At 36.0% G+C, this 13,472-nt stretch overlaps 1 protein-coding gene across 1 annotated transcript in view; it reads left to right on the forward strand.

The window, feature by feature from the left end:
* Positions 1-13,236, forward strand: part of USP46 (ubiquitin specific peptidase 46) — a 33,900-nt gene extending 20,664 nt beyond the window's left edge. Inside the window, exons 5-9 of the mRNA XM_058803237.1 lie at positions 206-282; positions 4,675-4,758; positions 5,054-5,251; positions 5,934-6,012; positions 6,918-13,236. Of these exons, the coding sequence (XP_058659220.1) occupies positions 206-282; positions 4,675-4,758; positions 5,054-5,251; positions 5,934-6,012; positions 6,918-7,019 (540 nt within the window). The 3' untranslated portion in view covers positions 7,020-13,236. The remainder of the gene's footprint in view (positions 1-205; positions 283-4,674; positions 4,759-5,053; positions 5,252-5,933; positions 6,013-6,917) is intronic.
* The last annotated feature ends 236 nt before the right edge of the window (positions 13,237-13,472 follow it).

Below are 13,472 nucleotides of genomic sequence, written 5' to 3' on the forward strand. Positions count from 1 at the left end.
ATGAAAGCTGGATTAGTAGAGTTACTAATAAATATCACACTGAACATTATTCAAACTGAACTAAAAAAAAATTAAAGCATTGAAATTAATTACTTTTATCTAAGAGCAATTTGTACAGAAATAAATATCATTAGCATTTGTTAAAGATATAAACAGCATTTAGATGTATGGCATCTCTGTTTTACATGTATGTGTTTTGCAACAGGTTAGTAGCAAAGATGAAGATTTTCTTGACCTTTCTGTTGATGTGGAGCAGAACACATCGATTACACACTGTCTAAGGTAAATGAATGCATCTTTTCAGCAGATAACTCTAACTGCCAGATTTTTCAGGTCTAGTAGGTATAGAAAAGAAAAGTACAATAACATTTAGATTTGAACTTACCCAAAGCAGGAGAAAAAAAACTTTAAACTGTATGTTTCCTCTAATGACAAAATATACATTATTGTACTTTGCTTTACGCCCTTTCTCTTTCAATGTTTCTATTTGAAAGAGGAAAATAAATCAACTTTCAGGGAAAATAATTGATTGCTTTGTTGTCTGGAAGAATTGCTGCAGAATTATAATTGGTTTCAAAGAGATTTAAATGTGCTTGTCTTTAAGCTTCTACAGAAGTGCTTTGTTGATTAAGATTCGTAGACATATTAAAAGTTGAGTGTGTGTTTTGCAGAATGAGTTCTAGAGTCCATAGAGGGCAAAATATTTCAAAAGTCTATTTTATTATCAGAAATAACTTATTCTGTGTCTCATCCTAAAATTATGTGAAGTCTTTTATTCCAAATTTCTGTTCTGCTCCTGGTATATCCCTAGTTTGGTGAACATGTTAAAAACTGCTGCTGCATAGATGTTACCATCTGTCCGGCTTTCTCCAGTTTTTTATTTACATTCTTGATTTTTATCTTCTTGGAAAAGTTTTGTTGGGAATGGCCATTTTAAGTAATGGCAGATTAAGCACTTCATTAAAAATACCAATAGCATTTCTTCTACTGAACAGACAGTGGCTGTGGCTTAAGAGATGTAAGAACTGCATCTGCACAACTGCAACCAACAAGTAAATGGTGGAGTTGAAAGTGACTTCAAGGAGGTTATCCCCTATTTCATGTCAGAGAGGATGCTTATCCAACCTGTTCCAGAAGATCTTTTCAGCAGTATTTTCTTGATTGTCTGTCCCAGTCCTTCTTGTTCTTTAGTACTAGGAAGTTTTTCCTGCTGTGTAATATGAATCTTTGGTGTTTCAGTTCAAGCCTATTTCTACTTGCCCTGAGTACTCGAGATATAAACCAGGGGTTGCCCCCATTCCCCTTCAGTGGCCTTTTACATACAGGAAGAATGTAATCACTTTTAAAAAAATTTAAACAGCCTAAAGTCATTCAACTTCTCCTTCTTAGGCTATCTTCTCTGAATCTCTACACATGTTTATTACTCTTCAACCTTCTCTCCTATTGCACCTCTCTCTTGAACTCTGTCTTTCTTGAAGTTGCTGTCTAGAACAGGACATAATATTCCAAGAGAGATCAATACAATCCTGAGAAGAATGAATGCCCTAAGTCTCTTTATGCATTCCAGTGTAGAGCCTTTACTCCCACAGCATGACATGTATTTTGAAGTTTATCCATTGCTCCTTTTGGAAATAAAGGAAAGCAAAATCCCAATTTTTCTTTTCTTGAGGTGGTACAGGCCACTGTTTACAGATTGAATAGGAGGAGAGTTATCACCTCTCATCTACTCTATTGTGTTTTATGTTAGCAACATTTCAACTTCTGTTTAGAAAACATATATTCAGTAAGAATATGGATTTCCTCTCATTGCTGCTGGTATTATGCATTATTACACAAAATGTAAGTGCTTTTGTGGTTTATTTCAATGAGAACATCCAAGTTATTACTCTTTTTGCAATCTTTGCTGTTTTTTTTTTTTAACAGCTGCCTTGGTGTGTCTTAATAGCTTTAAGGGCTGCTGCATTTAAAAGGTCAAATATAGAAAAGCTGTGCAAGATAACATTTAAGTATAATGAATCTCTTTACCACTACAGATGACTATTCTTTTATTTCTGTAGTTTTTCAAAATGTAAAAAGTCCTTGAGTGCTCAAGATGTCTAAAGGACAGCAATAATACAAACCTCTGGCATGGTCTAAATCCACAGGATAGACAGCTGGGCCGGAAGCAAAGTCTTATAACAAATATAGTATGTATCCATTGTTTTTATTTCCACTTGGAGTTGCAATGTTTATCAGTCAGTTTGATCCTGACTGGTATAATAATTGATATTACACTAATAATTATCTCATGTCTTAAAACACAAAATTAATACTATTTATGCATATAAGCAATAGGAAGCACCTTTCACACTGTAGCAGAGAGGCTGTAGAAGCCCAAGGTCAATGATAAGTTAGTACATCTTGAGCAGGTATATTTAAAAATTTCTTTTTCTTGCTAAAATAACATATAAGCAGAATGCAGATTGGACTATTAATGGAATAGGAGAGAGTTAGACATATCTTGAAACTAGCTTTGCAGGTCTAGAGAAGGGTTCTGCAAAGCTGTGGCTCTTGCACATGCAGACTTTGGGAACTCCAGTCAGTGATCTGTTGTTTTTAACTGTTCAACATCTATTAGAAGTGCCATGCTGAAAATTCTTGATTGCTGAAAGAGTTACTGAAGTTGAAATTATTTCAATCCTAACCATTTTTCAGTGAAACATTTTTTTCTAATACTACCAAGAATAGATACCACAATGCTATTAATAAATACTACTAATAATAAATAGTAATACTAATAATAGATATTAATAGCATCAGAATAACCAGTATATTTTAAAAGGAATTCAGAAATTCTTTGAGTTTAATTAACTTCCATGGGAGACTTGGAATAGAACAAACCAATATCTATCAAATTTCTACCATCTGCACATGTTTGTTCATGTTAGAAAAACATTTTTCCTTGCTTCAATTTGAGATGAGAAGAAAACTAATAAATTCCCCAAATTTGTTTGCTTTTTTTAAAATTGAGACTCTAGGCCTTGAAAATAAATATGAGACTCTTTCTCTAACAGCCAACCAAAAACTTTCACAGGCACATTCTACTGAGCCTTACATTCCCTGCACATATAACTCATCTTTAATATTTTCGATAATTTCAGCTCTTCACTTACCTGAAAGGTTACCATGCTTTTCAGAGGAATTTGCTGAATCAAATTAATTTTATGTTTAAATTCAAATATGAAAACACATATTGAGATCAGTATTTACCACTGAAGCAAATCCTTCCCAGTAACAATGTTTCTTTTCTTTTAGATAAAAAATAATATTTATGATCAAAATTTAGCTGTAACTTATCTTTCAAAATATGTATTTTTTCTAAATTTCAGCTTTTTCTCTTCAGTGTTAAGACCTTATAAAGAAAATAAATCAGTAAAAGTAATCTCAGTTTTAAAAAATATTATGCAGTCATATGAAGTGCTTCTTTGTCATGCTCTGTCAACCTTAAGCTTCTATGAGGTTAGGTAATTAACTTCTAATATCTATGCCCTAGCAAACTATGTAGTCTTCATCTCTCCCACCTACCCCTGTAGTGATGATGTCAGGAAGAAATAATCACCCAGAGTCCTCCCTTTGCCTTGTAAGACAATTCTGGTGCTGCCTGCTGTGAGAGCAGGCTGAAGTTGCAGACAGTGGGGATTCAGCCTCCATGAATGTGAATTGCAGTGATAGAAGTGAATTTATTTGTGTCTGAATTTGCCTGAAGTTCAGAAACCTGTCAGGTACAAGGTAGGGACACTCAATAAGACAGTTCTGGAATTCTAATATAGCTATTTAGGGCCCAAAGTCACAGGAAAACCCATGTGTTTAAAATGGAAGATAGGTGCTTATATCTGCATTCACAGTTCTCAAAACTCTTGCTCAGCTGCAATGTAACACAAGAGATGACAAAAATAATTACTGGGTTTTTTTTACAGTTAAGTGGTGTTAGGCACCTTAAATTTTGCTCCAAAGCATATCAGCACTGTGACTTCCAGCAAATCTTTTCTGTGAGCTGAGAGATGCTATTAGACCAGCCTTCCACTGCCTTTGTCACTTTAAAAGCTCAATCCAGAAATATCTCCAAGTGTATTTACTTGATCAGGATTTACAAAATTTTCTATACCACCTGCCTCTTTCCTTTTTTAGAAAATGGAAAAGTATGATCTATAAACTTCTGGATAACTGTTCAAAAGGTTAGAGGATGCAGGAAACTAAGTTCAATTTATTTCTTCTTTGTAAGAGGATTCAAATCTTTCTTATGGAAGAACACCATAAAATGCGAGATATTTGGAGATGGCAGAAGTGCACTTAAAGTTGCTTTATTCTGCAAATAATTTAAAAAGAAATAGAATTAATTGAGTGATTATACCCAAATCTGGGCAGCACCTTTATGTGAGAGACCAGACAGAGGTCCCCATTTTGAGACACCTGACCTTTATTGGTATCATACAGAGGGCTTCAACTCCCAATATAACTTGTCATAGCAGCCAGATACCCTAACTCTGTTTGCAAACCCCAGTACAGTCGCTTCAGATGCTTTAGAAAACTGGAATGGGTGAAGATTTCATCCTGTGTGTCTTTTGGGTTCCAGTTCATCAGCCCAAGTAAATGTATTCATATCCTTAAAGAACTGATGATTGTATTTTTTTACAGAGACTTCAGTAACACAGAGACACTATGTAGTGAACAGAAATACTACTGTGAAACTTGCTGCAGTAAACAAGAGGCACAGAAGAGGTAAGCAAAGAGCAGGCTGTTTCCCCATGCTCCTCCTGGGCTCTGGCAAACTTACTCCTTGATATTTATTTTGTTTAAATACCTAGAAACCTTTCATCCCAAATGCATTCTCTGTGTGGATGAGAGAGCCTGCAGAAAAATTTAAAGGCATGTGTCTTAGTGTAAAGGCCACTTCTAGTTGATTATTGTTACTTACAAAGTGCTTTTATAATGCAGCCATTTGCTTATTAAGGGAAGAGAGAACGGCCTTGAACTGGTCAGGTGTTCATTATATACATTCTTAATGGTTTCACAGGATGAGAGTAAAAAAACTGCCAATGATTCTTGCCTTACACCTCAAGAGATTCAAGTACATGGAGCAGCTGCACAGGTACACGAAGCTGTCCTACCGGGTCGTGTTTCCCCTGGAGCTGCGGCTCTTCAACACCTCCGGCGACGCCGTCAACCTGGATCGCATGTATGACTTGGTGGCTGTGGTTGTTCACTGTGGAAGGTGAGGGGCCTCCATCTGTGTCACAGGCTGCTGGCAGGTGTTGGCCAAGGGCTGAGCTACCCCTGACAAAATATGGGGAGGATGGACTTAAAGCCTGCTGCTGCATGGACTTGCACGTGTCTTGGGCTGGACCATTTAACTAACATCCCTCATCGTAAATGTGTACTTGTTTAAGAAATAATGTCTCAGGTCTCCAAAAGTCACAAGTTTGGCTTAAATTGATAAAACTACCTCCTTCCTCACAAGACCCCTTAAAAAAGTTGGGAGCCAGGACTCTTTGAGGGCCAAAGGCTGTCTTCAAGTCATCTGTTGTGAGACATACACGTCATCATGTAGGTCTCACAACAGATCATTTTGGTCCATTTCCCCCCCTATACTTAGTTCTTGCAGTTTTAAATGCATTTGATGCCTACCATGAGCAACTTGTTAAGTGTTCTGTAGGATAATTCGCTAAATGGTCCTGGTACAGATGAAAATAACACCTTTAGGTTTCAGCTGATTAGCTTTGCAACAACTTAAAATAAAAATGGAAAGGACTAAATGTCTAGAGTACCACTACAGGTGGATTTATCATGATTTTTATAACATTTAGTTGTAATTCTGCATTCATAAAGAAATGTGACTTTTCAAAATGGACTCAATAGTACATTCTAATATTTTGGGATTTTGTTTTTCTTTCTAGTGGACCTAATCGAGGGCATTACATTACTATTGTGAAAAGTCATGGATTTTGGCTCTTGTTTGATGATGACATTGTAGAGGTCAGTATGCTGAAGGTCATGAGCACAACTTTTTTATTAATGTATGCTTCCCTGCTTGGGGTTAAAATTCTGATCCAGAACTGGGTAGAGACTACCAGTCTACAAAGCTACAGTTTGGTTGTAATGTTTATTTCAATACTGTTAGGAAGAAAAATTGTAAACAAAATTATTAGTCCTGTAGTTTGTGCTCTGTCAGTGTCAGAGGGATTTTTTTATTTCATAGCAAGATCAAATGTTTTTAATACCAGACTTAAAGAGTTTAATTTTGAATGTTTTCTGTATCTAAAAAAATAAATTTAATTCATTAAAACCATTTCACTTGGTAAAATTGAACTAAGTAAAGCTAGCATTTCTGTAGAATTTTTAGTTTTGAATAGGGAAGTTACAAGAAAGTCTGAATTGTGTTGTTGATCTGGGATTGCCTGAATATAGATTAGAGTAGAATCTGTCCCACAGCTATTGCAGATTCTGTCTGAACACTCTGAAATTCATTCTTATGCAAACCCTTTTATGTCATTGTGGCCCACTGGCAAAACTGGGATTTTGAGTCTGATTTCCCGAGAGGTAAGGAAAGTAAGCACTGGGATGCTGGATGGGGCAAGTCTTGAGGAAGATTTCTGAAAATTTGAGAAAGATGGGATCATATGGTCACATTTATGTGTTTTAACAGTGTTTATTACTGCATTCCAAGGAGTGTCTCTGTTATTGGAAAAAGCCTAATTCAGTTATGTTCAGTGACAGAAACATGCCTATGAATTTCATGAGTGAGATCAGCAAGGCTCAGCCCCTAATCTTTACCCTTTCACTGCTTAAATTGCAAACAGTATTTGCTAATTGCAGTAATTTAATCTGTACTTAGTATTTGTTTTATCTAACAGCATATTAATAAAATATTTATTTTGCAGAAAATAGACGCTCAAGCTATTGAAGAATTCTACGGTCTGACCTCTGATATATCAAAAAATTCAGAGTCTGGCTATATTTTATTCTACCAGTCAAGAGAGTGACTTGGCAAACCGTGGTGACTGCGCACAAGGATGCTGCACGTAGAGGAAGGCGCCAGCTCCCCCAGAGTGACTTTTACACAGCCCACATCCCGGATGGTTGAACAACAATACACTGTCTCCTGTTCCATGGTTTATGTGATGCTGACTGTGACCGTCCATTCTTGACATTCAGAACTTTGTTTTAGAGGTGGGGGTTGTGTGTAGTTTTTAAGTCTGATTGAAGAGCTAATTGCAGTCAGATTTTAGTGGAATTTATATGGACTAACATTTACAGATAATAAGATTTGGATGTCAACTGTTAAACCCAATCCAGCTAGAGTAGTATTTTATATGAAAGTGTTCATTACATTTAGGACAAAATTATTTAAAACTTTCTAGATGGTTTTGGAGTGTGTTGATTTACAAGCATTCCTTTAAATACATCCTGACATGTACTTATCCCTTTTAAGTGTAAGGAAAACAACCAGTTTCATGTTTATTTGAGTTGTGGTTGTATAGGGGATTTTTTTACATGTTACTCTGCTGCAGAAAAGATATTCTTCCAAAATCATTTAAATTTTGATTGTTAAAAACTTTCAGAGTGTAACCGCAGACCTAAAATTCACATAGAGGGATTTAAATTACACTGGAACTAAGTAATTCTGTATGTTCAGCCACTTTGTCATGAGATAGTACAGATGAGGTGAGATTTCAGAACTTACAGAGCACTGGAATAAAGGGAGTAAGATCGCACATATGATACAGAGATAAGTTGCTTTTATAAAGATTGAGCTTAGATTTTTGTTAAAATTATATAGTTTACTTGGACTGTGTTGTGATTGCAACACTGCTCACATGTAACATATCCATCAGGACTGAAATTATCCAATCCATTTAAATAAGCATTGTTTGTACGTATGACACAACTTGATCCTGCAATTTTCTCAACATCTGTAGGTCCCATTTTCATTTCTCAAGACAGAGTCAATTTCTTAGAAACATGATACATACCAACCACTAGTGTACATGCTATCATGTATATATCATCCTTAACATTTTGGTCATATTTGACAGAGTTTTGTCACCACAGAAACAGATAGGGATCTGGAGTGCTGGATTTCAAAATTAGTACAAAAGACCAAATTTGTGATTTTTCTGGATTAATTTGGATGGCACTTGTCATGCACTGGCTAATAAAATTTCTGAATTCACCTGAATACCTGAATTTGGCAAAGAATAGATGTCGAAGAAAGTATCAATAGGGTTTGAGAAGGGATTGATAGTGGCTTGAGTAAGTGGTCATGCTGGGTAGCTACCTTCTTCAGTTTGCCACTTCCATTCCATTATACAATTCTTGAACTTCAGTAGCCAAAATCCTATTCCAATGACATAACAGCAAAAAAACTCTTCTTTGTCTTCATGGGGACTGACAGTTCTAGTATTTATAAGGAAATATTCTCACCCCACAAAATTTATTTCTACCTGTTACATTTTATTCACTCATTATGTATTTATCAGACAATGTTGATTTTTGTCTTTTTTCTTTAAGAAGCCTGCCTGACACTTTATGGCCAACAATCCCTTTCAAGAAATGGCTTTTGAAGTTCAGCTGCATCTCATATTTTAGTGTTCTGTAGAAAAGATAATAGTGTTTTTCATTGTTCTCTACTGTGAATGTGAAATATCTTTTGTGAAATATTGGTGAAAATTAAGTAGCTTCTACTGTGACATCATTTGAAGTTCAGTTGGATTTTTCAATGGCCATTTTTTAAACTAAGGCAATGTAGCACTTTACACTAAATGAGAAACAGAAGTGGACTTTTCAGCAAAGATTATTTGTGATTTATCATGTTATTATACTGATGCAAGAAGGGAGACATAGAATGTAACCTTAGAGGACTTAAGTGAATGAGAGTAGTGGTCTACAGAGATCACTCACATGAATGAAGGCTGGTATGCAGGTTCAAGACATGCATAATTAGGATGCAGCCCTTATTCTTTCATTGATGTTAGAATGAAATGTTCTGTCTCTAATACAGAAGACAGACATCTTACAGCAGACTTCAACTCCCTCTGAGACCCGGGAGCTTTTCCACTGAAAAGCTAAACCTGCAAATCCCTCTTTAATTGATTTATTTACAAACATTCAGAATTTCTGTATAAAAAGATGAAAATTACTGGCCTTTGAAAATGGATAAGGTTTCCTTACTGTGAATGAAATCACTTTCTAGATCAGCATTAATCAGTGCTGGACCAAAGGTCTGTATTTTGCAGTTTACTGCTGAACATTCTCACAGCATTCTTTTGTTTAGAAAGATTCAAAAAAACCAGATATTCTTAAGGTCATAATTTGAATCTTCTGGGCTCATGTTTATATGAAAAGTAAATTTTCATAAAAATAATTTTTAAATCAGTTTAATTTTAGGAAACATATTCCTTATTTCAATAGATCTATGGGCAAATTGGTTTTAAAAATGTTAATGGTTTGAATTAATATTTAAATGCTAAACTGCAGAATAATAATCTATTTTTCTCCACTGCAAGACAGCTTTAGATTGTAAAACATACAGATCATTGCAGTAAGTTATTGAGAGGAAAATTACTAGAATAAGCTGCTTCACAAAGTATGAAAAAGCATTTTTAATTCATGCTGGCCCATGGAAAGATCACAGCACCAGTATCACGCCAGTCCAGCATCAGTAGTCTGACATCAGCTCTGAAGCATTGTGGAATACACAGTTCATATTAACATTGGCTAAACTAAGGAGCATTTTCTTTTGGTTAACAAAGTTGTGGTCACAATTCTGTAGATTGGATCCAGTCTCCAGTGCACTGAATGTTTTACATCAGTCCAAAAGCTGTCTGTCACAGCTCTATGAATTGTGCCAGTCTAGGCAGAGGAACTCCTCTTTGTGAAATTAAGCACATTCACTCAGGTTTTGCAGGACTGGGATCCCCACAGGATCAGTCTTATGGTGTAAAGTATTTCAGTTGATTAAATAAAGCATAATCCTTTTTCTCTTATGCTTATGCATAGATTTCCAGTCCCTTACGAAATAATGGAAAAATACCTAAGACAATAAAAGATTTTCAGCTAGCAGCTAGAAAACAAAATGCTAGCACAGATCTCTAATACTATTGTGTGCTTCCCTAAAATGACTATATTTTATGGTGTCAGGTTCTAGGTATATTAGGTCTAACAACAATTGGAGTATTTCAATTGTTTCCCATGCTGTTGCTGAGATGCACTATCCATTTATAAATACTATTACAATGTTCTTTACTTAGAAAAAACCTCATTTTTGTCTTATCTGTGTTTCCACAGCACTGCAGTGCTGATGAATCAGTTATCTTACAGGATGAGCTCAGAACTCAGCTTCTGTATTTCCAAGAACAGGCTGTCGGGATTTTATGGCATTTCAAATGTGGGGATATAGCAGAGGGAGGCAGAAGAGTGGAGTGATGGAAAAGCCATACCAATGAAACAGAACACCTTTTTGAAATTATGTCCCAAAATTACTCCTGTCAATTCTATTTTAACAATTTAGTTACCTCAGAGTGCTAGATTATGTATGAAAAGTTTTGTTCCTTTAGCAGTTGGAGCAAAGAAAACAAAGAAGCAGGAGTTCCTTTCTTATCAGGTTTGGTGTAAATTCAACTGAAATTCACCTTACACGATGGATCCTAAAGTGTTACCACAACCTTTTCTCTTCAGACATTACATTTCAGTCACTCTTCTGTTCCAACTTCATGTACTGGCACCTGAGCTGACAGTTTGCAGCTGCCAGTGATTTGATGCCTCTCAACAGCAAACCCTTTTTGTTTTATCTCTTTTTTGCTGCATGTGGCTGATAGTTGTGAGCAGTGTCTTACAGCTGAATGAATACTAGAAATTTTATGAAGTTTTGGCTGTGTACCTGTTCTTTGCTAATGTCTTTTAGAAGAGTTTGTTTTAATTTATTTTTCTTTTGTTGGTCTGTTACTGTATTTGTATAATAACTTATGTGGTCAATACTATTTGTTTTGCTTTAGTTTTTATGTATTTTTTTAAATGTAATCAACCCAAGCACTTTAAGCAACAATGTCAATCTTGTGAAATTCCAATCAGCTTAATATTTTGCCTTTATCTTACTGCTTTTGGAACTGTTTGCTTGTGATCCAATATCTCTAGTTACAACTCAATTTCCATTTTTAGGCTTGTAGTCCTAGCTGGATTGTAAAATTGGAAAGCCCAAGCATTTTCATACATATTTGTTCATGTATAAGACGTACCTGATGAGTTGCACTCTGCACATTTCGCAGCCTCTTGTGCTCTCTGCCTGCTGACCCATCTGGGGATGACTGCAGTACTTCAATCTGTGACACAGTTATCAATGACTAAAATTTACAAAAGCTCTAGTTCTTACAGGAGAATTCTCTTTTACCAGACACAGAGTCAGCTGTCAGTCAGCTGATAATACAGGTATTGCTCTCTTTGCTGCTTTATAAATGCTCTGTTTGGTCTCAACTGTGAATAATCTGATGAGCCACAATTATTCTTGGCTACTGTGTGTGTGCTGGCAAGGAGAGCAAATTTTTGCATCTTTCTTCTCTTCACTTGGGCCAATATGAAGCAAAGAGATAATGAAGTAAGATAAATGCTTGTGTAAAATGATGGGTTTTAGAGGGCAGCATCTGTGATGTCCATATCAGAAAGCCAGTGACTTTCTGTGTTGTTAATGCAAGGGTTATTCCTAGTGCTTTAGATACTGTATTTTCTTTGACCAGTGAAAAGACCAGAACTTTTTCTTGTTGTTCTGATCCTGAGGTGTTTCTTCTCAATTTAACATGGCCCTTACTATGTAAATAGCCCTTGGCAAGTCTTGATAGACACCCATTTAATTTCTTTTCAGTTAGTATGCATTACTTCAAAGAGATTGCTTGAACCTGTCTACAAAATGTATTCAGATAGCACAGTTCTTTTGCATACAGGATCAAATAACACCTATCAGGAGGTATGTGCCCACCTGATGGGACCATCTGGCTAAACCCACACCATTTTACATACTAATGATTCTTAACCCTCTAGGAGGTTTGGTTGCTGGCTTTGCCTGACTGATTCAATACAAAACTGCAAAATAACTCCCTTTATTCATGATCTCTTGCTATAATTCTTCAATAAATTCTGTTTCATTTGGTTATCAAGACTTGGGATTATTGTACTATGTAAAATAAATTGTGTGTGCCATTCACTGCAGCAATTTAACAGCCTAGTGCTTCTGATGAAGGTTGTGGCAGGTGGCAAGAATATGAAAAAGTAACTTTTCTGTGATAGCACAGTAGCTCTGTGGGAGAAGCTGGACTGACATGCAGCTTTCTAATCTCCATCCTCTAGATAATCCTGACCCTTCTCATAGGATTCCAGAGTGGCAGGACTAAGCCCTTCATGAAGACATCTTGCAGTTCACCAAAACATTGCTTGCTGCAGTAGATAATTAATGAGTATCTGCAACCCCTCTGTCCCCACTCCCCAGAATCTCATTAATTGGTACACATTCCTTGGAGGGGCTGAGCTTAAACCTCAGCTTTGTATTTGCAATGGTGTTCATGTTTGAAATGTCCCACCCCAGACTCTGGCCACAGACTAAATTGTTTCCTAGTCCTCTCTCAACTCTCATTCTAACAGCAAGAGCAACATCAGGGATGCCATGTTACAGGTGCCAGTGGTTTTCCTGGAGACAATTTTCTAATCTCAGTGGCTTTCATTTAAAAAGACCTAACACAAGCTCCATTACTTATCATGATGCTTTAGGAGTAAAGCAACCACATCCTGTATGGATATGAATGTAGGGTAGCAGGAAGAAGAAAGATGAAATATGGAAAGGGTTGGTTTTTTTCAGAGGCTTTGAATATGTGTATCTGTTTGTAAATATATAGTCCCTCTCTACCTTGTCAAAATGATGCAATCATAATAAAACTACTTAAATTTTGTGCTAGTTTTTTAAATGGAATAAGAGGTAGCAGAATTTGAGGCACTCAGTTGGGGACACATACAAATACTGGATTTCTAGTACAGCATACAATATTCGGTGTATGTGTACAGATGAATATCTGCTCTTTTTAATCATCATGTACATGTAATTGAACCCTGCACCACCTGCAGAACTGTAAGATAAAAATCATGTTGGTTATTAAGGTTGTAACATAAGAAAACAGTATTTTCTCCTGTTAACATGTTTATATTTTACATAAAATAAACTCTGTAGCTGATCTCACTTCCATTCAATTTGTTTTGTCTTCAGCTGGAGCCATACTAAGGCTGAGTATTGATGTTGGTTGTTACACAACATGTTTTTGAATGTCAGATGCCTGTGTTCTTACAGATGACAAGAATAATGATGCTTGCTTTTTATTTCATTTAATGTGATCAACACATTTTAAGTGACTTCTGAGAATATTTCACCCCATGGGCTGATTGACTCTGAAGTATCTTAA

The sequence above is a fragment of the Ammospiza caudacuta genome, chromosome 4 (genome assembly GCF_027887145.1).
Source record: "Ammospiza caudacuta isolate bAmmCau1 chromosome 4, bAmmCau1.pri, whole genome shotgun sequence".
NCBI lineage: Eukaryota > Metazoa > Chordata > Aves > Passeriformes > Passerellidae > Ammospiza > Ammospiza caudacuta.